The sequence below is a fragment of the Odocoileus virginianus genome, chromosome 6, assembly GCF_023699985.2.
Source record: "Odocoileus virginianus isolate 20LAN1187 ecotype Illinois chromosome 6, Ovbor_1.2, whole genome shotgun sequence".
Lineage (NCBI taxonomy): Eukaryota > Metazoa > Chordata > Mammalia > Artiodactyla > Cervidae > Odocoileus > Odocoileus virginianus.
The window spans coordinates 72,771,514-72,797,604 of NC_069679.1; the positions used below are offsets into that span (position 1 = coordinate 72,771,514).

General features: G+C 49.2%; 1 protein-coding gene across 2 annotated transcripts; it reads right to left on the reverse strand.

Annotated features, from left to right (window-relative positions):
• Positions 1-1,043: 1,043 nt before the first annotated feature.
• Positions 1,044-19,455, reverse strand: SYNDIG1L (synapse differentiation inducing 1 like). 2 transcript variants are annotated; one of them, XM_070469628.1, is made up of 5 exons: positions 18,877-19,455; positions 5,363-5,518; positions 4,686-5,179; positions 2,895-3,035; positions 1,044-2,753 (listed from the first exon to the last, which is right to left on the reverse strand). In XM_070469628.1, the coding sequence occupies exons 3-5, from the start codon at positions 5,100-5,102 to the stop codon at positions 2,595-2,597; spliced, it is 717 nt and encodes a 238-aa protein (XP_070325729.1). In that variant the 5' UTR covers positions 5,103-5,179; positions 5,363-5,518; positions 18,877-19,455; the 3' UTR covers positions 1,044-2,594. The 2 variants fall into 2 exon arrangements, with proteins under 2 accessions (XP_070325729.1, XP_070325728.1); XM_070469627.1 differs by having other exon boundaries at positions 4,686-5,182.
• Positions 19,456-26,091: the final 6,636 nt, after the last annotated feature.

The window sequence follows — 26,091 nt, forward strand, 5'->3', positions numbered from 1 at the left end:
GAATGACGGGCTTCGTCCTCCAGCAAACAGCCTTCAAGTCATCCCCCACCCTGGGAGCAGCCTCGGCTGAAGAGAGCCACTTTGCCCAAGGGTCACAGCCCTTTTCTGGGTGGCTCCCATCCATTGCAGTGGAGGCCTGGCCCTTCGTCCCACCTTGAGTCAACTCTGAAGGGCACCTTGGCTCCAGGCCCCACCTCGGGTTGGATCAGACAGTCGTTTGGCCAGCACTGCAGCCTGACCTCCCCATAGTTCAGATCTGCCTCCTTCTGCTCTTTTCCTCGAATGTTCTCCCAAGAGTATTTTCTAAAGAGTATCATACAGTGATCTCTGTCTCAGGGGTACCCAGCCTGTGCGGCGTGTGTGTGTGTGTGTGTGTGTGTGTGTGTGTGTGCGTGCACGGAGCTGTGTCTTCCAAGTAGTCATGTGTGAGTGTGGGCATGCCAGTGCCCTCCATGCAGTGGCCTAGAGGCCAGGCTGGTCCCTCTGCCAGCCCAGGCAGGTTCCTGGGGGCCTGGAACAGAGAGGATACTGGGGATTTGGTGCTGAGGTTGGGGCCTGAGGCAGACAGAGATGGTTTCCTCCCCACACCACGCTTGATCAGCCCCCATTGGGAGGTATGAGGGACTTTAGAGAGGGCATCAGGGGAGTGGGGTCCTGGTGATCCCATACCTGTGTCCACCCCTGATGGCTCCAGGCAGCTCAGGGGAGCTTCAGTCACCCTGGCCCATGTCTCTTCCTCCTGACCTCCAAGGCTCTCGAGTCTAGAATGGATTTTTCTTCAGCCTGGACCTCACCTTGTCTTGCAGAGTCAAATGCATGCCACACCATCACCCTGCATCCAGGCTACTTCCAGCAGAGTAGTCCTCCAAGCCAGAGCGCCTACCCTTTCTCCTAAGGCCCGGATGTGGGCAGGTCCTCTAGAGAACATGCTGCAAGGGGCCAGGAGCAGTAGACTGTGGGATGGAGGTCAGTCTTGGGGAAGGATCGGACGCAGGCAAAGGTGGAGGTAGGCGGGGACAGCAAGAGGCCCAGAGGGCACCAGGTGTTACAGAAATGTTTATTACAAGGATAAGTATATACAGGAATGGAGCATTAAAACTGCTGATCCTGGGCCTGTGAGACTTCAGGGGATGCAGTGAGTGGAGGGTTGGGTAATGTCTGGGCTCACGGAGGATGGTGGACACATTGGGTTCACAGCCCCAAGCTCTGGATGGGGCCCCAGAATGACCAGGTCCACTGATCATGCACAATGAGAGCCATAGCTTGAACGCTGACAGGCCTGCCCTCCCAAATGTGCTCCTCCTGCCTGTCTAGGTATTTCTAGAATTCTGAAATTTCCCTATTGGCTAAGAATGTTAAGAGCAGCTCTGAGAAGAGGTGCCGGTGAAGAAACTCCAAGGCTGACCAGGGGTCCATCACTGACCTCCAGCATTCAGAGGTGGAAAAACATCACTGGCATTTGAGACACAGGTCTGACTTTCCTCTTCTTTGAGTTGGTGGAGCCTTCAGTTTGGCTCCAGCTGTATGTTTTAGGTGTAATCCAAACAGCTCCAAAACTCCCATGGGAGGCCCCTGCTACATCCCTGCCCACAAATACTAAGGGTCATCCCTTAGTATCCTTTCAATACATTCTCTATATCCATCTAGACCTTGCTCACCTCCTCTAGGAGGCCCTCCTGGGCTTCTCAGCTGCCATGCCAGCCCTGTGTCCCTCCCTTCATCTACACTCACTGTGCAGGGTCTCCTTGCTACGTTCCCCCTTGGCTGGATCCAGTATTCTGCACTCAGTGGCTGCTGGACTGATGGCACTCTCTCTCTCTGTCTGCCTGGCATGGTGCCAGCTCAGAGCCCCCGGAGGAATCCAGAAAAGGAGGATGGGGGCAGAGAACAGGAGCAACGATATTCCAGGGCCCTTCAGGCTCTCTGTCATCTCATCTGCCTTTCACTCCTGCATAAAGATGCTCCAAGAACCTGCCCCCAGTACAGTTTACCCCCCCTTCTCCACCTAGAATCTACTCTGTCTTACATGCCCACAGAAGAGGTAAGCACCCTCTAGAAGCAGAAAGACCAAGGGGGTCCCTTTGTGTGTATTTCCATCTTGGCTGGCTGAGGTCTGGGCATCACAGGCCAGAGAGTGGAGTTGGGAAGTTCAGGGAGACCCCAGGTGGAGACTCCTGTGTGCTGGAAGGACTGGGTCCGCTCCTCTGCCCCCCAGGCATCCCTTTCTCTCCCTGTAATCTGCTCTTCTTTGTGGAGAGGTTAGCAGAGTTGGGTAGTGTGTTGCCCCAGGGCAGGAGACCCTTTGGGGAATGAGCAGAATGGGGAGAGCTTCCAGCCAGAGGCAACTCTGCCTGGATGGCTGGGTGGGCAGCCTGACCCTCTCCTGGACTGAGTGATGCCCCCTGGCCTGCTCTAGGCTGGTGGCAATGGGCAGGAGGAAGTGAAGGTCGTGCCCCACAGGCTGCACCCTGGGAGGCATCCTCCTGACAAGCCACCCCCATGAGCTGTCTCCCCAGAGAGTCTGCTACCCCCAGCACCCCCTCTCTGCCCCCTCAGGCAGAGTAGGGGATCAGGATGCCAGACCTTCTTGGCCACTAGCCGTGGCCATTCTGGGACATGTAAGCTGCCAGGGCCACCACCACGGCCACATAGAGACCAGTCCCCACGGCGATGGACAGTGTGGCCAGGAAGAGGGCCCGGCGGGAGGTGGTGTTGGCCAGGCGGAAGTCCCCCTTGGAGATGGCCTTGCTGGTCTAGGGAGAGAGAGGTGCTGGTGAAAAGGAACATCCCCATGCCCAGCAAAATAGCCCCAGCCCCCCAGGCCCTGACCCCAGGTGCCCCGGGGAGGGAGGGTGGCCAGAGCAGAAGCCCTGGGCCCCCATGAAGCCTCTTACCCCCTGGGAGAAGTAGAAGGCGGCGATGCCCAGGGGCCAGAAGCAGCAGAGCATGGAGAAGATGGTGAGACCCAGGTGGTCCCTGGGAGGCAGCGTGAGGAAGTTGTCTTCACTTTCACTCTCCGTTGATGTGGCGTCGCTCTGCAAAACATGAGTGCGCTCTTGTGACCTGGCCGGGGGCACCCATCGGCAGTGGCGTGGGGCAGCGGGCAGACTCATCTGTTGTGAGTGGGAGTGTGGGTTGGGCTCCGGGCTCTCTACCAAAACCTTGACAATGGTTCAATGATTCCACCCTTGGGGATTTATCACTAGGAAAGACTACAAGTATACACATGCAAGAATACATGAACAAGTATACATGTACTAGAATGTTCATTATAGGATAGTAACTGTGAAAGATCAGGAACAGTCTCAATGCCCAGTGACCAGGAGATTGGGTTAATAAGTGGTGGAAGAATTTATAATGGGATACCATATAACCCTTAAAATTCACCTTGGTAGAAAATATTAGATTATGTGGAGCCAATGGGTTGCTTAGAGAGGAAAATTCAGTTACAGAAATATGTATAGCAAGAACTCTTTTGGGGCGGGGGAGGTAGAAAAAAATGTAAGTAAAAAGACTGGAAGATCATTCACTAAAATAATTGCTATCTTTGAATAATTTTTTGCATTGACTTTAAATTGCTTATATAATTAAGAAAACAAGAACCAGGTGAACTTTCCTCAAAGACCAGAAGTCCATAGATGGAGGGATGAGTGGACAAAGACAATGTTTATCTATATGTATAAGGGACTATCATTCAGCCATAAAAAGAAGAAAATCCTGCCATTTGGGCCAACATAAGTCTTGATACATTATGCTAAGTGAAAGAAGCCCAAGACAAATACCATTTGATCTCACTTATATGTAGGATCCAAGAAAGCTGAATTCAGAGAAACAGTGAGTAGGTCGGTGGTTGCTGGGGGCTAGGGAGTAGGAACAATGAGGAGAAGTTGGTTAAAGAGTGAAAACTTTCAGTTATAAGGGGAATAAGTTCTGGGGATCTGCTAAAGCGTGGTGACTGTAGTTAATAATAATGTATTATATACTTGAAAGTTTCTATGAGAATAGATCTTAAATGTTCTCCTTATAGCAACAGCAAAATGGCAATTAGGCGAGGTAAATGGTGTGTTAACTAACCTTATTGTGGTAAACGTTTTGTGATACATACATGAATCAAATCATGGCGTTGTATACCTTAATGTTACATAACAATTATATCTCAATTGAACTGGAAAAAAAAAAAAAGAACAAAAAATGCTATTAAAGAGTCAAATAGGGGACTTCCCTGGCAGTCCAGTGGTTAAGACTTCACCTTCCAATGCAAGGGGTGCAGGTTTAATCCCTGGCCAGGGAGCTAGGATCCCATATGCCTTGTGGCCGGAAAACCAAAACATAAAACAGAAACAATATTCTAACAAATTCAATAAAGACTTTGAAAATGGTTCACATTAAAAAAAAAAGTCAAATAGTCATAACCTTTAAAAATTGTGAATCACTATGTTGTACACCTGAAACTCACGTAATATTGTACATGCGCTTCAATAGAAAGATACCTTAATGCAATAAATAGTAAAAAAAAAAAAATTAAACTGTCAGCTTTAACTAGTGTTTCTCAAAGTGTAGCTAGCATCTGTGTCAGAGGGCCTTTTCTTTAGTAAAATACAGATTCCTGGGGCCCAAGCCAGGCCTGCAAAATCTCAGTACCCAGAGGTGGGCCTGAGAATCTGCATTTACACGCACGTGCTTACCTCTTCTTCCTCCGGGTCACCCTCTTGGCCTTGGAGCTCCTCTTGAACCCCGTAGGATACAGTCTGGATGGCGACATCCTCTTCCACTTGGCCAGGTTCCGTGGACCGCTCCGTAGGCCCAGCCGGGGGCTCCCTGCCCTCTGTGAAGCTGGTCTCACAGCTGCCTGCCCTGGGCTCCTTGACCTTGTCCCTCCCCAGGAGGCAGCTGGGCCTGTACCAGGCCTCCACGGCCAGCTGCAGGGACCCGGGGTCCAGGAGCTGGTGGGCATGCGCAGGGTCAGCACCACCCAGGAGGTAGGAATAGATCTTCTCCCGGCAGGGCCAGGCAGGAGAAGCCTCGGGGTAGGGGTAGGGGCCATGGAGATGTGTGGGGCTCCGAGGCAGCAGTGGGTTCTGTAGCTCACTCAGACTCTCCATGGTTCTGGGGGCAGCTCCGGGGAGGCGAGCCCCAGAACCCCGGGACTTGGTGGCCAGTTGAGCCGTCCTCAGAGGGCCTGCTGGGGAGAGCAGACAGACAGACACTGTGGCCGGCATTCTGGATGAAGGACAAGAAGTAGTGAAGAGCACAGACTCTGCAGTCTGACTTGCCCTGGACCCTGCCTGTACCACCGGCCAGCCGCAGGACCTTGAGCTGGCTATTTAACTCAGATCCTCCATTTCTTTGCAGCAGAACTTACCTCATAGAGCTGGGTCATTCATTTATCCATTCACCGCATCACCACTGAGCGTCAGCGATGGCCAGGTGCTGTACAGATGCTGGGGATGAAGCAGGCAGAGGAAGAAGGCTGCACACTTGGTCTCCCAGAGCTCACAGTCTGGGGAAGACGCCTGCCCTGAAGGGGAAGTACAGCAGAGGGTGTTGGAATATACGACAGATAGAACTGACACAGAGGTGCAAGGGGAGGCTTTGGAGCTGAGATCTGAAGGAAGAAGATGGGTTGACAAGGCGAGAGGAGAAGGTGTACATTTCACGCAGTGGGCGGATAAAATCTGGTTGGTCTGAGAGCCAGAGATGAGGCTGGTGTGGCTGCAGGTACAGAGAAAGGTGTGAGATGGACTGCGGGGCCAGACAGTGCAGCCCTGTTGAGGTCAAAGGGGCCCTCAGGGGCCTTGGCAGGGTTGATAGGATGAGATTTGGGTCCTGAAGCCTTCCTTGTGGCTGTGTGTGTGGGGTGGCTTGGACTGACTGTCTCATGGATAGGAGACTTTGCCATGGCTTCTGTGATAAACTGAGGACCACTGAGACTCTATGGTGAGCAGATGGAGACACGGGAGTGGGCCTTGGGAGATACTGTCAGGATCGGTGGCAGGTGGGATGCTGCATCGACAGAGGATTTGTTCTCAGGTTGGGTGGGCCCACATTTAGCTCAGAGCTCGCCCCATGCCACGTGCTCACAGAGGTCAGCTCTTCCTGGTGTTGGCGCTTCTCCCCAAGTATGGTCTTAGGGGATGCTCCTTAGGCTCACCTCCCTTCTAAGGCGAATTCTGGGTTCTGGAGGAGGGATTAGGTCACTGCTCTCTGGGGGGAAGCATGCTTATCAACCCAGAGGCCTCACTGCTGCTCTCTCCTTCTTCCTCTCCAGAGGTCAGACATGCAGGGAGGGGAGCCCTTGGACTACAGTGACGTGGAGGGGCTTCTTGCTGCTGATGGGGAGCTGGGCATCCAAGGCAGAGGCCTCACAAGGTTACGTTCATGCCTGGGCTCCTCTGGGCTGATTCCCAGCAGGGCTGGACCCTGTAACTCCCCAGGGCAGCTTCTGAGCCCCTGTCACAACCTCCCCCCACCAGCAGATGTGAGCCATGGACGTGGAGCTAAAGGACATGTGACCACAGGCTTGTGGGTTTGGGAGTTAGATACGCAGAGTTTCCATTCCTGATCGACACTAGCTTTTTGACCTGACAGTTTCCCCATTTGGAACCAGAGGAGTTGGATTAAACAGCCACCGATGTCGATGGTGGCACTAATATACCAAAATTCCATAGATTGAGGAGCCCTCCAGAAGTGAGATTCCCCCACTCCCTGTCCTCTTTCAGTAGTCAGGAATGGATGAGCACACTCAGATGAGCCCAGGGGGTGCAGAGTTCACCTTCCCCACCACAGCCCCTCCAGCAGGGTCAGGGAGGCAAAGGGAAGGCAAGACATCTATTTGCCAGATGACCCACGGAGCCAAGGGGTTGTTGCCCGGCTTCCCAACTCCCTCTTGGCTGCCTTATCCCAGGCCTGCCCGTCCACCTGGCCCCTGCCCCTGCTCACCTCACCTACTCTCTGGGCTTCCATCCATGTGGGCAGAGGTGGGCAGGGGCCTTTCTGAGGGAGTGGGGTTGGGGAGACCAGCCCTAGGATCCTCAGAACAGATGAATGCATCAAACTCACCCCTGCCCTATGCCTTGCCTCACCGAGAGGCCGCACTGTCATCCCCTAGCGGCAAAGGAGGGATACTTGTGACCAGGAGTCAGGACTTGGAGCTCTGAGGGGTGTTTGGGAGGGCCCTTATCCAGGGCTGGCAGGGGTGTCTGTGTCCCAGCCCATCACCCAATTCCTGCCAGCCACCCTCTATTGGTCAAAGTATACACAGCTGAACCTCTGAAACCCAAGCCATGCACCCTTTCCTGGATCAGTGTCCCCCATCCCCCAACACATGCCCTGGTTGTGCCTTAAAGTAGAAATTGGCGCTTCATTCACACAGGTATATGAGCCTGGGTTTTCCACCATAAGGACAATCTGGAAGTCACCTGAATGTCCAACAGTTGGGGGCAAGTTAAATAAATTATGGTGCAAAAATGATGGTACAGGGCCTTCAAACAGGTTTGCAAAAAAAGGAGTAATATGAGAAAATGCTCTCTGTAGATTCAGTGAGAAGGGAAAAAAGAACACTGAATGTGCATGTGATCTCAACTCCGCCAAAATGTCAACAGTGATTATCTCCAGGGGTGGGAGCACAGGTGCTTTTCATTTTTTTTTTTACACCACATTTTTTTTCTGTTTTCCACATTCATTTTTTACGATGAGCATGCACTACTTTTAAATCAGAAAAAAATTAATGGATTTCTTCTGAGCCAAATTATCTAAAATCAGCTTAAAACCTCCCCAGGCTGGGGCATTCCTTCTGAGAAGGAATGAGGCCGGGCACAGCATCAAAACCTGCCCCCTGTCCAATAGGCACAGAGAGGCAGGAAGCACACATACGCAGTCTCACACACCCATTTTCATAAAGCAGCCAAGTCACAGGCTGCAGCACCTGCCCATGGTCCGGCTAAGGGTCATGATTCTCTTAACAGGTCATGTTCTTTCTGTCACCTGTTAGGGTCACACAGGAGTTCACTGGTCTGACTCTGGGGACCCAGCTCTGAGTCCTGGCCAGCAGGAGGTGGTGGCTGGCTCTTGCCCAGTCTTCTCTGTCCTTGGCCTGGCCTGATCTTTCGGTCTGTTGCTTCTGGTTTCCTCCCTCTGTTCCCTGGAATAAGGGACTAGCATTCAATACAGAGCAATTTTCATCTCCACTTTGGCTGCCTGGTCTCACCTGGATTGTGGTCCTTCCACACTGTGGATGGTACTGTGTACATGCTCACTTGCTGGTGAGCATGTTTCTGTGTGTGTGCATGTGTGTGCAGCTGTGCACTCTGCTCCAGAGGAAAGGCATGTGATGTCTGGGATTCTGAACGTAGGAAGATTGCTCCAAAGGTGTGGTCGTGGCTGGAGGTCTGGGCCAGGCCAGAAGACGGGAGGAGAGGTGGGTTTGTGAAGCCACGGTCCCTGGCTTGTTTCCTTGTGAGCTGAGAACCAAGCTGGGCTCTTGAGTGTGCCGTGATGATCTGGGGAAGGAGAGCACACTGCCACCTCCCAGACAAGGGACAGGAAGCCATCCAAATAGAGCCTCCCAAGGGAGTCTGATTGCACTGGAGTCCAGTCACGCAGTGTGACATCCATTTGCTTCTCTCTAAAATGTATGGTAAGGGTAGAAGGGGTTGATTTTTAACAGCTCAGCTCAAGACGACCTTAGGATTCTACTGGGAGAAGAAAGAAGAAGAACTTATACTTACTGACTTTTTTGCCACGTGCCAGGAACTGAACTGTTCTAAATGCTCATTTTGACTCTAATTCTAGTGGGAAAATAACAATAGGACGGAGGGCTTCTTTTCCAGCAGTTGCAGACTAACTTGTGTCACACAAACCTGCCTATGAAAGTCAGGGAAACTTTGAAGGCACTGAACAGTCACCAAGGAAGTAAGAACTTGAGGGATCAAGGTGCTAAGGACAGGTGAGCCTGACCTTTGGCAATACTTTTCCCCTCTTCCAGCAGGGAGGAAAAGTGGAGTTCAGGGATGGTTAAGGAAGAAGTGTTCCAGTAAACATGTCCATTTCCAACTGGGACCACCTTAGGGCTACCCATCAGGAGTAGAAAAAACCAGTTACAGATCAGCCCTCCTGAGGACAGAAACCACGCTTTAAATCAGCTCTGCTCCTAACTGGATTAAGGTGATCTGCATATAACCTTGCTGTTTGCCAGAAGCAAAAGTTGTCTTCAGCCAGTGGTTCTCAAACTAGCCAGTCTCAACATCACCAGGAGGACTTGATAAACCCAGACGGCTGACTTCCACCCTCATAGTTTATGATTCCAGGATGGGAATTGAGAATTTTCATTTCTAACAAGAATCTGGGTGAGTTGAATCTGCTGGCCAAGGCCCACTTTAAGAACCATTGCTCTGATAACCACAGAAAGAAGAATAAATGAATATATAACTAGTGAGATAACAGAAATGAAATAATAAAGGTATTTAATTTATCCAAAATGAGGCAGAAGGAATATAGAACCAGTGATACAAATAGAAAACAAACAGTAAGATGTTAGACTTACACCCAACGATGTGAGTAGCTATATTGGATGTAAATAGAATAAAATTGCCCATAAAAGACAAAGATGGTCCCATAGTATATTGTTCCATTTATATGAAATCCTAGAGAAGGCAAAACAATGGTGAAAAAGAGCAGATTGGTGGTTGCTAAGGGCCACGTGGGGATGGGATAGACTGCAAAGGGACACGAAGATTTTGGGGGGTGATGTTCTGCAGCTTGATTGTGGTAGTGCTTATATGACTGCAGGTATTCCACAAAATTCACTGAATTGTATACTTAAAATTAGTGACTATTATTGTATGTAGATTATACTTTAAAGATGATTTTAAAAAGAGACAAAACCTAGATTTTTAGAAAAACACAATCTGATAATATGCTACTTATAGCCAATGTACCTTAAATATAAAAATACAAAGAAGTTTAAGGTTGAAACAATAACATCTCACACTTCACTAAATTCTTACTGTGTCCTAGGCACTGTTCTAAATATGATGTATTCTCTCATTTAATCCTTATAGAAACTCTGTAAATCATTATCTCCATCATTGTCTCCATTTTACAGATGAAGACACTGAGGCATGAGACACTTGTAAGGGCCCACAGGAACGCAACTGGTGAGTAGTGGACAGGAAGTGAACCCTGACCCCAGAGTCTGACCCCAGAGTCACTTTGCTTTGCTGCCACCCTGTGTTGGCGGCCACCTATTGAGCGCTTGCTTTGTCCTGGACACCATGGCCAGTGCTTCAAATGCAGTATCTCATGTAATCTGTCCTCTTAACATGGGTGAGGGGGGTTGCGACTCAGAGAGGTTAAATAGGTTTTCTGAGATCACACAGCTGGAGCGTGGCAGAGCCCCATCTGACCCAGTCTGTCTGATCAGAGCTCTTGCTGGCCTGAACAGCATCAAATTCTCTGGGATTAGCTGTGGGGGGTGGGGCTTAGAGGAGGCAGGGTGAACACTGTGAAAAAGAGACCACAGGGACAGTGTGATGTGGGACCAGGATTTGGGTCGTTGTCCGTGGGATGGGGCCAGTCCTTATCAGAACGCTGTAAAATCGCAACAGCTACTTTTTACTGCATCCTCACGTGTGCCCCGTGTTTCACACACTATCTCAAACCCGTACAACAACTGATGAAGTTGGCTTTATTATTTCTTATTTTCAGATGAGGAAACCGAGGCTCAGAAAGGTTAAGTAACTTGCCCAAGATTAAACAGTATCAGACCCTGGATTTGAACCTGGGTTTAACTGAGTCCAACACTTGGCCTTTCAGAGCCTACCTGTGTGTAAAGTGTTGTGATAAATGGTTGTGGGTGTGAGAATGGCAAGGACTTGGTCTTGAATGGGTTAAAACCAGAGACCTTATAGAAGGGAATGGGAAATGGGAGCTTTAGGAAAAGATTAAGAGATTTGGGGTGATTTAGCAGCCCAGGGATGGCTGCCTTGATAACCTTAAGGTCTGGATTCAAATAAATACAGAGCTATAGTGAGGAAATTCAACCTCTGACCACTATCTCTCAGTGCAACAAGAAAGACTGCTTCTAAACTGGAAGATAAAAGCCAGAACTTCCTAGCAGGGCAGAAGATTAAATAGAAATGATTACAATCCAGAGGAGAGGTGCTGACTTTAAGAATAGGTGCTAGACCAACTTCCAGGCAGATAATATGTAAACTGTTCTGTAAACTGTGAAGTCCTATGACTTGGGAGGCTGTTGGTAGATGACTTGGGGCTGGACTGGATGATTTCTGGCCTGTAAGCTAGAGAGCCCCCAAACCAGCTTCGGACTCATAGATGCTGCTTGTTGTATCTGACAGCAGAGAGAAAGAGTCAGGGGTCAGGGTCGGGGTGGGAGGCAACACAGTTGAGGGAAAACAGAAGATTTAGCTTTCTTTGCTTCAGTTTCCTCCTCAGGAAGCTAACACAATTGACTATCCTTTCCTTCTCCTCTGTCTTCAAATGCTCCTAACTCCTGATCTTTCCTGATGGCACTTGAACATATTGTCATTTCCCTGGCTTAAAAAAGAAATCGTGATGACTGCACAATCTGACTGTTAATCCTTTGACATTACTCCCATTGAGAAGTAGGGATCTATGTCCCTCCTTTCTAACCTGAGTGGGTTTGTGACTGCTTTGACCACATAGCACAGCTAAGGTGATGCTATGAGATTTCAGAGGCCAGGTTATAGAAGGTCATGCATCTTTCACCTTGCTCGCTGGAATACTGACCCTTGGGACCCTGAGCTGCTCTGAATTACCCTGAAGCTGTCAGGCTGGAAAGGCTGTGTGTGTGATGCTCTGGTTGGTGGAGCCTGCTGAACCCAACCTTCTGGTCATCCCAGGATGCCAGACATGTGAGTGAAGCCATCTTGGACTCTTCAAGCCAGGCCATCTGTCCGCTGAGGACCACTGGATGACCTCTGCCCATGCCACATGGAATGGAATAATCACACAGCTCAAGCCTGCGTGAATTTCTGACCCTCAATGTCATGAGATAAAATAAGATGTCCCTTGTTTTAGCCACTAAGCTTTGAGGTAGTCAGGCAGAAACAGAGAGGAGGAACATTTGTCTTCCATGCCACCTCCCCTCCAGCTGCTGTCCTTTCCCTCTCCTTTTCTTCACAGCCATGCTGCTCAGAAACTGTCTCCACCCATGTCAGAATACTTCAGCTCTCAGTTCAAAAGTCACCTCCTTAGGGAGGTCATCCCTACATCTTTAGCCTAGATTTAGGTTGCTGGTTATCTGCTTTCCAGGCTCCAGCTCTTTCTTTCCTAGAGCTTATCCCAGTCTCTATTTACATACATGTGATTCCTTGATTAGGGTCTCTCTCCCTCACCAGATCTCATGAGCTTCAAGAGGGTGGGGACTCTGTCTGCTTCCAGGCCCCTGGCCTGGCATATAATAGGCACTCCATAAACAGTTGGTCTCACGAATGAATGAATGAATTAGTGGATGAGTGAGCTAGGTGGGCTGAGTCTCCTCCTTAAGAAACTCTTTCCAGGACCTGGGATGGATGGAGCACATCTGGCTGGGGCATATTTAGTTTTGTACAACAAACACTTCTTAAGCAGTCCAGTTTTTGCAGTGCAAAAATCAACCAGAAGTGGTACCTACTTTGAGGAGGAGGGGAGAATACAGACTAGCAAATACAAGGTTTCAATGCGTGGGGTAAGTTGTGCTAGCAGGACATGGAGTGTTGTGGATACACTGATATGGGACGCCTATCCTGAGGAAGGAGTGGAGGTGATGAAACCAGGAAAAGGTTTTCACAGCAGGTGACATCTGAACTGAGTCTTGAAGGAAAACGATGAGTCATTAGGTGAGACAATGAGAAATGCGTATTTCTAGCAGAGGAAACAGCACAGGAGCATGGGACAGTGGTCTAGAGGGGAAGCCAGGTGGCTTGATATTGATGGAATCAGGCAAGGGAGGTGGGAAGGCCTCCAGTTCCTTTCAGAGAAGCTTTTCACTCTGGGCAATGGGGAGCCAGTGATGGTTGTCTCAAGAAGAGATACAGTCATGCCTGTGTTTTAGCTATGGTTTTTCCAGTAGTTATGTATGGATGTGAGAGCTGGACCATAAAGAAGGTTGCTGCTACGGCTAAGTCACTTCAGTTGTGTCCGACTCTGTGCGGCCCCATAGACGGCAACCCAACAGGCTCCCCCGTCCCTGGGATTCTCCAGGCAAGAACACTGGAGTGGGTTGCCATTTCCTTCTCCAATGCATGAAAGTGAAGTTGCTCAGTTGTGTCCGACTCTTAGCGACCCCATGGACTGCAGCCTACCAGGCTCCTCCGTCCATGGGATTTTCCAGGCAAAAGTACTGGAGTGGGGTGCCATTGCCTTCTCCAAAGAAGGGTGAGCACTGAAGAACTGATGCTTTCAAACTGCTGTGCTGGAGAAGACTCTTGACAGTCTCTTGGACTGCAAGGAGATCAAACCAGTCAATCCTAAAGGAAATCAACCCTGAATATTCACTGGATGGCTTGATGCTGAAGCTGAAGCTCCAATACTTTGACCACCTGATGCAAAGAGCCAACTCATTGGAAAAGACTCTGATAATGGGAAAAACTGAAGGCAGTAGGAGAAGAGGGTGACATCACCGACTCAATGGACATGAGTTTGAGCAAACTCTGGGAGACAGCGAAGGACAGGGAAGCCTGGTGTGCTACAGTCCTTTGGGGTTGCAAAGAGTTGGACATAACTTAGCAACTGAACAACAACAACTCTGGGTGGCAGCAGTGGATAGAAAGGGTTTGAGGAGTGTGAAAACAGAAGCTTGGAGTCTATTAAGAGGCTATTGTACAATGCGGGCAGGAGGGGATGAGGACCTGAACCTGATGGTGAAATGGATGGAGATGAAGAATAATACCTGAGGAATAGTTGGGCTAAACGAATAGAATTTTGAGACCAACCATAGTGAGGAAGAGAGAGGAGCAAGATTGACTTCCAGGCTTCTGGTTTCTTTAACAAAGTAGACGGTGATACCACCAACTTAGGCAAAGAATCTAGGGGGAAGCTGTTGATTTGAGAAGGCAGCCTGAGCATAAATGTCCACCTCTTCTCCCTCTTAAGGTTCCATTAAGATGACAGGATATATTTGCAAAATAATGAAATCACAACAAAACTGGAAAACAGAAAAGATTATCAGTGGACCAGAAACACAGAGGAATTTCTGGGAGATAAAAAGCAGATGAGATTCCTTGGTGAAGAAATGAGTACAGAGACAGTCACAGTCCCAAACACCAGAGGTAAGAACAATAAACATTCAAAGGAGAGGGCTGTTAGGGAAACAAACTTATCCAACTTCAGAGGAAATACATGCCAGCTGCCTATATTAGTTAATATCTTTTTTATTCATGAGTCTGAATGAACAACAAAAGATAATGAAAAATAGCTATGTGGCAATAAAAGAGAAAGATTAAATAAAAAAATATAAAACCAACCTAACAAGAATTCCAAATCATTCAGGTTATAGAAAATATATATAAAATTTTTTTTCAATTCATATCCTCAGAGAGATGTAAGAGGATGTTGCATCCATAAAACAAGAATAGGCTGCTATGAAAAAGGAGCAGTCAAAGAACAAAAAAGTATTTTAAAAATTGAAAGTAATTGTCTAAATTTTAAAAAATTCAATCGCAATTCTGGATAATAAAATGGACACAGTTAAAGATTAACTTTTTAATGTAAAAGAAGAAGTTAATGAAATTTCCCAAGACATAGAGCAAAAAGACAAAAAGATGGAAGATAAGCAAGTTAAGAGAAATGGAGGAGAGTCCCAGGAGATCAAACATCCATCTAACAGGAATGTCAGAAAGACAGAACAGAGAGACTAGAGGGAAAACAATAATAATTAAAGAGGCAAAAGCAGAACATGATTCATGAACTAAAAAAAGAATATTTAGATTGAAATGGGTCACCAAGAACCAAAATGAAACACACACACACAGATGGAAAGAATGGGAAAGAGAAGCAGATGAGTTTGGTTTTGAAGTGCCTTTGGGATACAAGGGTAGAAACCCCACCTGGCAATTGATGTATGGAGATGAAGCCCTGGGTGGTGGTCAGGTCTGGAAAGAGATTTGAGAATGAAGAAGCACCTATGGAAAGTGAGAAGAGAGCTGAGGGGGAAACCCAGGAAAGATAAACAGCTGGAATACTCAGCTCCCACAGGAGGCATCTCAGTTGCTCTTTTCTTGGGAACTTCAGTTCACCTTCTGTTTTATCCACTGCCACCCTGAACTCCCATAGGCTGGATTGGCCTCTTCCAGAGCAAAATCTGCTTGCCTTAGCGGTGGGTTTGTGGCTGACAAAGGTGAACATTGCTGGGAGGATTGGAATGGTGATACCATTACACAAATTAGTCTGTTTTCAGGTGGAAATCAAATCTTTATTCTTGCTGAAACAATCTCTCTCTCCACTGAAGCAGCTCATTCCCAAACACTTAGAAGAAAACAGAGCATCTTAACAGTGGAAGATAACACATCTGATGGAGAGGTAGAGCATTGGGCTCTCACTCTCTGCTTGGTTTCCTTGGGGCAAGGGTTGAGGCTGGGGAGTGGCAGAGGAGCTACAGGGAGGAGGAAGAGAGAATAAAGGAGGAGGCAAGAGAAGAGAGGACCTGGTTACAGAGAGCAGAGATGAGATCAGTCTTTTGCATCTCCTGGCTTGCAGCAGAGGGGACCTTGCTCCAGGCAGGCTGTCCACCCAGCCCCTGAGAAGGGAAGGGGCTTGTAAAATACCAAAGGTCTAAAGATCTGGGATATTTCTTTTCCCCAAAGTGAAGCCTATTCCTTCTGCCTTTTCCTCTCTGGAGTGGTGTACTTCAAGTCTGGAGGTCCCTCTCGGATGCACAGATGAGTTGGCCTTTTGAACTAGAAAGTAACTAATAATGTACAGATTTCTCCAGATATTCTCTGCCTCTGTCATCTTGTATGTGCCACCAGGGGAAGGGGCCTGCATGTGGGTATTTCAGTTTCAATCTGTTGCTTCACACACACACACACACACACACACACACACACACACACACACACACACACCACATTATTATTTAATGACCATGTCACATTGATCTCCTCCTCTTCCTCAGATCTCCCCACCACCCACCCCTCTACTCCCAGCCCCAAATAACTGAGATTAGCCAGTCATGTGCCAGTGTTGACTCTCTTTTTTCCGTTTGAGGCCCTGTGAAGGGGGTCAGAATGGGAGCCTCAGTAGGAAGGGGGGCTGGCGGGGAAGATAAGAAGGTCAGTGGGCAGCTTTCCCTGGTTGGGAGAGGAGTCGGATGTGTTTGCCTGGGTGACCAGAGGTGCCTTGCATGCTGACACCTCCGAATCTGGAAAGTCTACTCAGACAGCTGCAGAAGCAGGGCGGTGCATTGTTCTAGCCCCAGCAGCAAGCCAGCACCCCCAGAGACCAGTCACACAGAAAATAAAGCCCCTGTCTATGCTTCCTACTGCCACTGTTGCCATCACTTTGTTGTGAGGGTTAGTGCCTGCCCATTAACTCTGGAGAGCTGATTCTTGCCAGTGCTGCACCAACAGCTGGGAGCCAGAAAGTGCTGACATGGGGGAGGGGTTTTTTCCCCCACCCTGGCTGGGCGCTTGCAGGGTAAGTCTGGGAGGTCACTGGCATGGCTTACTCAGCTCTACCCAATTGCCAATTAGCTAAGGTTTTTCTGAACATTGCTGGGCCTGCCGCAGTTGAGGAAAATTATTGTCAGAGAAGCTCATTGTGTTTTCAAATTAAAAAACTCTCCCCAGGGATGGATCTTTCCTGACTGTCCCCTCCTCTAGTCTTAGGAGGGGGGATCCCAGTCAGGAAAGGTCCCTAGGAAAAAATGGCCTAGGACTGGATCCCTGGCCCTTGGCTCCACACAGGGGTGTTCTGGGTTGAGGGGTGGGAAGTGCTTTCCTGGTCTCTGGGCTTAGAGGCAGCCCCCCCGCACCCCCCACCAGCTCACCCTCATGGCATTCTCAGGGAAATAAGGAAGAGAGGGAAATCTTAAGAAAACACGAAAAAAATATAAATGGCCTTTTTTAGTTCTTTTGCTTCCCTCTACTCCATTAATAAAATCTGATTCTTTACTGAGAGAACATAACTTACTCTCCAAAGCAGGTTAATGAAGTTGGTCTTCTGTGTTCAAGGAGAACTGAGGGATTTGAGGGCTTGGGACAGCCCTCAGAGAGCTGCACAGAATATCAGGGCTTAGAATCTTAAAACTCATCTCCCTCAACCTTCTTCTTTGACAGTTGAGAAAACTGACACCCACAGAGGGGAGAGGAGCTGACTGAGATGGTCAGTGGTAGATCTGGGACCAGAACGCAGGGCTCCTGACGTTTAGTTGAATGCTTTTATAAAACTTCATTCTTTTATTTTACATCCAATTACTGAGTCCTTACTATCTTCCAGGTGCTACGGGGGAGGGGAGGTGTGGAAGAAAGCAAAGAGATGAAAACAACACAATCCTTGCCTTCAAGGAGCTGTTTCCCTAGATCTGTGATTCTTGGGGGGAAAAAAAGAAAACAAACTGAGCCAGACTCTCACTCTATTTTGTCTTCTATGGGTGATGACGGAAGAGGAGAAGGGGAGGGAACCCTTTGGGCTCCTCAAGATTTATAAGTTGTGCTTCCCTGACTCTGGGGCCCCCAGAAGGCCAAGGACAAAGAGAGTCAAGGTTGGGCTGGGAGAAAATGGGGTTAAGAGTGACAAGGATCAGGTCACTGCCAGCAGGCCTGACTGCTGGATGGGGACAGGCACACACACTTGTCTAGTGGCATACAGTTGACAAGCCTTTAATCTCAGATGTTGTTTCACTGATTCCTACGGCAGTTCCTTGAGGTGAACAGAGCAGCTACTTTCTCCTCACTGGACACATGAGGAAACTGAGGTTCAGAAAGGTCAGGTAACTGGCCTAAAGCCAGTTAATGCCAGTGCCTGGCTAGGAACTCCTAGTCTAGTGCCCTTTCTGTTACTGGCAGGGGAGAAGTTATGCTGGGTTAAGAGGATGGGGATAAAGCAGTGGTCAGCCACAGCGATAGGCCAGTCTTCCTCTACGCAGTTTCATTTTGATCACCATGTTCTGCCACTCAGAGAACTCTGTTCTGAAGAACTGGAAGCACGTTGCAGGCCTGAGTGAGCTCATTCAGCACGCTCTAGCCAGAAGGAAGACTCCAAATAGAGGCTCTGTCTAGGGTCGCCAGTATACAGTCACTGAAGAGAAAACGGGACTCAGGTTCCCCACCTCTGCCCTTATGCACCAACCAGTGCGTTGCAAAACCAGCCTTCTTCCATGAGAGTCAAGAGGGCCACAGGAAAAATATTGAGGTATCTTCTGGTACTTCCCTCCTTCTCTGGAGAAAAGGGCCTGGCCTATCTATTGGCCCAAGGGCCATTGCCCGGGTAAAGAAATCTTGAGGCAGGGGGACCACAGCCCACCCCAGTCATCCTGATGAGCAGTCTTGGAAGAGGAGAGGGGAGCTGAGTGAAGCGGCTTAGGTTTCCCTACTGTCGTGGGGACTGAGGTACCAGGAGTCCTAGAGACTCTCTTCAGTTCCTTGTGAGCAGGATGCCTCAGAGCTGCCTGAGGTCGGGGTCAAGGCCTGGCCGGTGTAGGGTCAGGGTACCCCGGTGCCTGTGTGGGCCCTAGTCCCCCAGGCCCCTGCCAGCATCTCCAGCTTGTAGGGGGAGGGGGAGGGATGGACTTGGCGCGATCTCGGGGTGGAAGGAAGTCAGAGTCCCCGTCGCTGAGAGGGGTCCCACTGCCCTCCCCAGCACAATCCCAGCCAGGCGCCTAGCTCTGCGCTCCCGCTGCGCCCCCAGACGGCTCCTTACCTGTCCCGCCGAGGGCAGTCCCACCTCCTCCGCGGGGTTTGGGGGGCCCGCCGGGCATGAGCCGGGGAGCGACTGGCGCCCTCGCCTCACGGCTTCGGCGAAGCTCCCAGAAGGACGCCTCTGCTCCCGGCCCCGGGTCCCCGCCGCCTCCGCCGCCGCCGCCGCCGCTTCAGCACCGCGGACAGCTCCCGCCCGCCGCCCGCCGCCGCCGCCGCCGCCCGCCCAGCCCGGCTCGGTCCCGGGAGCCCCGCATCCTGACCCGGCCCCGCCGCCGCCGAGCAGCCCTCACTCAGCCCGGCCCGAGGCGGCTCCGCGCCGACTTAACAGAGCAGCGAGCAGGGTCCCCCGCCTCCCCGCCTCCCGCCGCCGCCGCCGCCTCCCTCTCGCCTCCGTGCTCCCTTCTACGCTCCGGAATCAGCCCACCAGGCACTCAGGACCCGCTCCGGGGCGGGGCGGGGCGGGGCGGGGCGGGAAGTCGGGGGGAGCCCAGAGGAGGCGGCCGCGCGAGGGGCGCGCCGCTGGAACGGGCTTCTCTGGTTCCTGGAGCTGAGCACCCTTTCCCCAGACCTTTGCCTCAAACCTACTCCCGCATTTCCCCAGGAGCTATGGGCGGTGCTCCCATTTTGGAGCCCTGAGTCTTAATATTGATCTGCTCGCCCCCCCCACCACCCTCAAAAGAAAAGCAAGCAAACAAAAGCCACTTATAGGGCGCCTACTGTATACCAGACACCATGCTGAGTCTTAACGTTTTTTAACCAATATCATCTCATTTAATTTTCTTAACTCTATGAGGCAGTATTTTTTTTTCTTTCCTTTCTTTCCTGTTTTATACATGAAGACACCAGGCTCATAGAGATTAAATCTCCTGATTTAGAGATCGCAGCGCTGTGCTGGGAACTGTACAGGCTCTAAAGACTGTGGGCCTAAGATTTGGTCCTAGTGTCTCTCCTATTAACTATATAACTTTGAGGAGTTACTTAATCTCTCAAAGCCTTGAGTTTCTCCTTAGTGAAATGGGGGGAGCTGAATCACCTCGTGGGGTCATATGAGGACAGTGAGATGGCATATGTGACACGTTGGCCCCAAATAGGCCCTCAGTGGGTGAGTGTTCCCTTTGGTTCTCCCGGAAGGGTCCCTGATATCCTCAGATACCAGCCAGGGTTTCCGGCTGCTTTGTCTCCCTGACTGGGCTGTTCTGTATCACCCCCACCCCCACCCACTTTCCTTTTTTCAAGCATGAGGGCATCCTTATCTTAAGCGTTATGAGTGGACAAGGCTGTTTTTTTACAAGGTCTTGAGTCTCACCGCAGTACCAGGAGGTTGGGAGAGGAGAGGATTCTCATTTTCTGAAGGTAAATAGAGGCCTGCAAAGTAAACCCCAGAGGGACTTCTCTGGTGGCCCATTGGTTAAGTATCCACCTTGCAAAGCAGGGCACGAGGGTTTGATCCCTGGTCAGGGAACTAAAGATCCTACGCACTGTGGAGCAACTAAGCCCTCGCACCGCCAAGTACTGGAGCCCGCGTACCATAACTGCTGAGCCTGTGCCCCACAACTAAGACCTGATGCAGACAAAATAAATAGATCAACAAACCTCAGAGCAAGCTGGAGCTGGGGCTGGGGATGGAAGGAGTCACTGAGAACCAGCCTCTGGCAGCAGCAGTTCTCCCACCCCCATCCAAGAATACATAGCACACCGAATGGTGGTCTCCAGGCTGCCCTCACTCATACATAACCTGGAATGTCTACACCAGTTCTATTGAACTCCTAGCATCCACTGCAGGAGCCAAGAGCCCCCATCATGGAGTTTGGGTTGTTTCTCTTCAGGACCGGGCAGGGAACTCCCTAAGCTTTTGGTCTTCCTTTGTCTTCCAGCTAGTATTGATTGGTGTTTAACCCACTGGGTGTTAAATATATTCTTGCTTTTCTTGCCCTTGCCCCATCGGTGTGGAAGTCGCAAGACTAGGAAGGCTCTTGGACCACTCATCCTGAGGGTCATATAGTGTCTGCACAGACACCCTCCACCCCTCCCCTCACACACTGTCCTGTGAGTCTAAGTGCCCTCTTGCTCCTTAACTCCCCTCTGGCTTCCCCTTCACAGGGACTCATGGCTCTCTACTTGGCCTTTTCCTTCCTCTGTCTCCCCTCCTCTCTATTCTGGCTTTGCTCCACGTCTGGGCTGCATACGGAATTGCTAATCAAATGGATAATAAAAAAGCCAGTGAAGCAAAAGCTGCATATAAATTCTAAATACTAATGTTGATAATTATATGCTGTTTCCTGGAGGGAAAACTTGAAGTGAGGCCGCTGGTGTTGTGTCAAGGGCCCTGGTCTCTGGTCCACCTAGAGACCTGAGTTCTAGTCTGCTCTTTGTCGTGAATTGGCTCTGGGACCTTAGGCAGTGGTCTCATCTCCCTGGGCCTTTACTTCTTTAGGATTCTAAGGCTCTTCAGCAGCTTTGAGAAAACCATAAAGGCAGTCAGCACCATGTGAGTCTTGTGATAGAGAATGGTGGCCAGTGCAGCAGTACAAGTTTATTTTAAGGAAATTACCTTTTATCCTTCTCAAGACATGGGAGGCAGCTCAGGAACTGAAAAATCTACAACTGTGCAGAGTTTCCACTCCATTTTCCATTCCCTTCCTTTCTTTCTCACTTCCTTTCTCCACTGAGGATCTCCTGCTATGTAATGAAAGTCAGCTCCCTGGCTAGACCCTGAGAATACAGAGTATAAGTCATAGTCTGGGTCCTTGAAGGAGCTGCCATGAAGGACCGTGGTGAGGCTTTCCTAGTTGTCCAGGGGCTAAGACTCCACACTCCCAATGCAGGGAGCCCGGGTTCGATCTCTGCTCAGGGAACTAGATTCTACCTGCTGCAACTAAAGATTCTGCATGCTGCAACTAAGACCCAGTGCAGCCAAGTAAATAAGTAAATAAATATTTTTAAAAAGAGTGGTGGGGTGGCTGGACATGATAACCAGCAATTCTAATACATCAAGGGAAATACTATCATAGGGTAAGTGAAAAGTACACAGAGAAATGGATTTCCCTAGTGGTCCAGTGGTTAAGAACCTGGATTCATTTCCTGGTCAGGGACTAAGATCCCAAATGCCATGGAACAACTAAGCCCAACTAAGACTGGACGCAGCCAAATAAAATAAATATTGTTTAAAAAAAATTGAACAGAGGAGGAAATGATTAGCTAACTCTACCTGGGAAAGTTCCAGGAGGCTTCCTGGAGGTGGTGACATTTGAATTGAGTTTTATTAAAGGATAAGACATCCATCAGGCAGGCCAGGAGAGGAGAACATTCTGAGTAGAAAGGCTGGAGTGAAGAGATGAGGCTGGAGGACAGATGAGGAAGCTATAGCAGAATCCAAGAAAGAAATGGTGGGAACATGATTAAGGCAGCTTCAGCAGAAGGGGAGCAAGGGACGGGTTTGAGACACTTCTGGGGGAGAACAGAGTGGAGAGATTTATTGTGGGGAAGAGGGTAGGGCATCAAGGGTAATGTTGGGGTCTCCTACTTCTAGGAAGCTGATGTTACCTGTAAGAGGGCAATGGTGGGGAGGTAAGAAAACTCTGCTTATTCTGGGCAATGCTACTGAGTGTTATAAATCCCTTAGTTTTTAAGATTTTACACTGTTTCAATTTTATTCTTTTTTTAGTACCGAGCAAACTTTCTGAACTCCCTCACTCCCAAACCTCATCTTATCTTGATTGTCTAAGTGGAAAAGGGAAAGGTCCAGGCTTGGAACAGGAGATCTCAGTGAGGCAGAGCAGTGCTGGAAGCCTTCCTGGAGGAAGCAGCAGGTATCCTAGCTGGGACCAGAACAATGCCCACAGATAAGGGATAGAGTAGGCACTGGGTGAAAACCTTGGAAGAGATGTCTTCATGTGCTGTTCTGTTCCCACCTCTCTGACATCCCCCAAACAGAATAAAATAATGGGCTCCATTTCTGTTGGAATTAGCTCCGGTTGCTAATCTCTTTCCACCTGGGGACTTTTCCTTCATAAGCTCTTTCATGCATAGACTCTTAGCTCTTTTACAAGGGGTTGATTTGCTTACAACGTTCCCTAAGGAATTTAATTCAGCACTAAGTGTGGGGAGATCTGCTCTGCTCACTACATCAATAGGCCACATATTGGAAGAGATGCTCCCCATAAGGAGGAAGGCAAACCCCACCCTCATCCCTGTCCACGTCAAACTCATGTTCAAGGCTACATGGCTGAGACCCAGAAAGCCCTGGGTTGGGGTGGAGTGGTGGTGGGGAGACAAGTTGGCAGAGTGCAGTGACAAGCAGGTCTTTGGGCTGCTCATCACCCAAATCCTGTTCCCATGGACATGGCTCCAAAGCAGGATTCATTCCTGTGTATAAACATAACTGAACTCAACACCACTTCCCTGGCAGCTCAGTTGGTAAAGAATCTGCCTGCAATGCAGGAGATCCCAGTTTGATTCCTGGGTTGGGAAGATCCCCTGGAGAGGGGACAAGATTCCCACTCCAGTATTCTTGGACTTCCCTGATGCCTAGATGTTAAAGAGTCCACCTGCAATGCGGGAGACCTGGGTTTGATCCCTGGGTTGGGAAGATTCCCCTGGAGGAGGGCATGGCAACCCACTCCAGTATTCTTGCCTGGAGAATCCCCGTGGACAGAGGAGCCTGGTACGCTACAGTCCATGAGGTTGCAAAGAGTTGGACGTGACTGAGCGACTAAGTACTCACTGGACTCAAGAGAAAACACTGGAGATCTTCACTGCTTCTGAATTAGACCCTTGGATTAGAGGCAGACCTTCCTCCCCCTTCCTCACCAGCAAGACGGTGTGTAATCTGTTTCTTAAACTTCTTTGGAGGCCTTTGAAAGTTCATTACCACAGCTGTTCACTTCTCTCCATAGGAGAATACAAAGCTGAATTGCAAAGGCAATATTTTTTTTAGCAACACACCAATTCATGCCAGAGAAAGCAGATGAGGAGAGTTCTCAGCACCACTCCTGTGGAACTCCTTGCCCTCCTGCCAGCTACAGGCTCACTCAAGTCTGGGAAGGAGAATGGGCGAGAGGCAGAACCAGAGCATACGGTGGCGGAACACAGCAGCTGCAGATGGCGCAGTTCAGAACTCCACCATCAACTCTGGCATCCACAGGCTGCCTTGGGGGCATGTGAGCATTGGCTCCTTGGCAGAGGAACCTGAACTGTTGGCACTCCCCCACTTTCCAGACTGTGTATGTGTGGGGGTCTGGGGGTGGGGTGGGGTGGGGTCAGGTGGATGAGAATTAGCAGCAGCAGCAGCAGCAGCAGCAGCAAGCAGACCAACTGGGTTTTTCACCTGATATAATAATGGAAATGAAAATGAGTGAAAGAATAAGAATGCTTGATGTTTGCTTTGCATGCTACAGTTTCTTTAAAAAAAAATTTTTTTTTTGTTTGTTTATTTTTGGCTGGGCTGGGTCTTTGTTGCTTTGAGGGCTTTTCTCTAGTTCCAGCAAGCAGGGGCTATTCTCTGGTTGCGGTGCACGGTCTTCTCATCGAGGTGGCCTCTCCTGTTGCTGAGCACGGGCTCTAGGACATGTGGGCTTCAGTAGTTGTAGCATGTGGGCTCAGTAGTTGCCTCTCCTGGGTAGTGGCTGCTCTAGATTACAAGGTCAATTACAGGCTTAATTGCTCCGTGGCATGTAGGATCTTTCCTGATCAGGGATTGAACCCATGTCTCCTGTATTGGCAGGTGGATTCCTCACCACTGAGCCACCCAGGAAGCCCCACACGACAGTTTCTGGAGCTCAGAAACCTGCTCAGCCAATATCTCATACGTTCTTCATAAACACGTGTTATTCTCAAGTTAAAGATGTAAAAAATGAGGCCCAGAGAAGTTAAGCAATGTCCTGCCTGGAAAAAAGGTGTCAAAGGTCAATAGTAAGCCAAAGGGATGTTGCACTGTCACTGCCCTACCCCTTCACCCCATTCTCTCTTGGGTCCCCTAAGCCCAGCTGAGTCAGGCCAGGAACATCAGAAAAATTAAGGAAAAGCAAAAGGGAAATAAACTGCAAAAAAAGCACATGAAAATCTGTGGCCTTTGAGTTTGGCAAACATAGGTTCCTAACTTAGCAGAGAACATGGGGCCTTGTGGCATTCTAATTCTACCTGAGAAGGCACTTTTTTTTCATTTTGAGGCAGTAAAGCAATTTTATGGTCTATCATTATGTTACACAAAAGATCTAGAAACAACAGACTGGTAGAGAAGAAATGGATGGTAAGTCAGAGGCAACAGAAATAAGTTAAAATTGAATTATTTCTCATTATATTGGTATGAAAACCATTTCAAAGCATGTGGGTCTGGCTTTAGAGGTTTTGTCCACTGGCCAAAGCCTGTCATAAAATTAAGGTGTTCGTCACCTTGTCTGCTCAGCTGGCTGTTTTTTTGAGATGTGAATTAGCAATAGTCTGACCAGATGTCTTTTAGAATTTTGTAGCACTCTCTGCTAAGAAGTCTGACCAGCTGCAGGGTCTTTTTTAAAAATTTTTATTGGAGTATAATCGCTTTATAATGTGTTAGTTTCTGCTGCACAACAATGTGAATCAGCTATAAGTATACATATATCTCCTCTTTCCTGAGCTTCCCTCCCACCCAGCCCCCATCCCACCTCTCTTCATCATCACAGAGCATGGGACTGAACTCCCTGTGTTATGCAGCATCTTCCCGCTAGCTAGCTGGCTATTTTACCACGGTAATGTGTATCTATCAATGCTACTGTCTCAATTCATCCCACGCTCTCCTTCCCCTACTATGTCCACAAGTCCATTCTCTGTGTCTGTTCCTTAAGTTCTTCAGTACCAGTTTTCTGGATTCCATATATATGTATTAATTGGGTCATTTGTAGTAATCTGGATGAACCTAGAGTCTGGCATGCAGAATGAAGGAAGTCTACTGGCTTTTGATGAAACTGATTCATGACCTTTTCCCAGCCCCAGAAGCTACAGTCAGTTAGATGAGGTCTGCAGGGGGAGGCCTTTTGTGCCTTCACCCTGAACTGAGACAGTGGGCCCCCAACTTCTGCCAAGTCTTGCCCTCAGGGAATCCTCTGAGGAGTTAAATCCACCTAGGACCACTCCCATCTCTGTGTTTGCCTGTGTGTGTTACTGTGTGCTTGCCCCAGGGGTGAATTTCTAAGCTGGGAAAGGAAAGACTTCTTCCTCTGTGTGCAGGAAAACACTTTTTTAT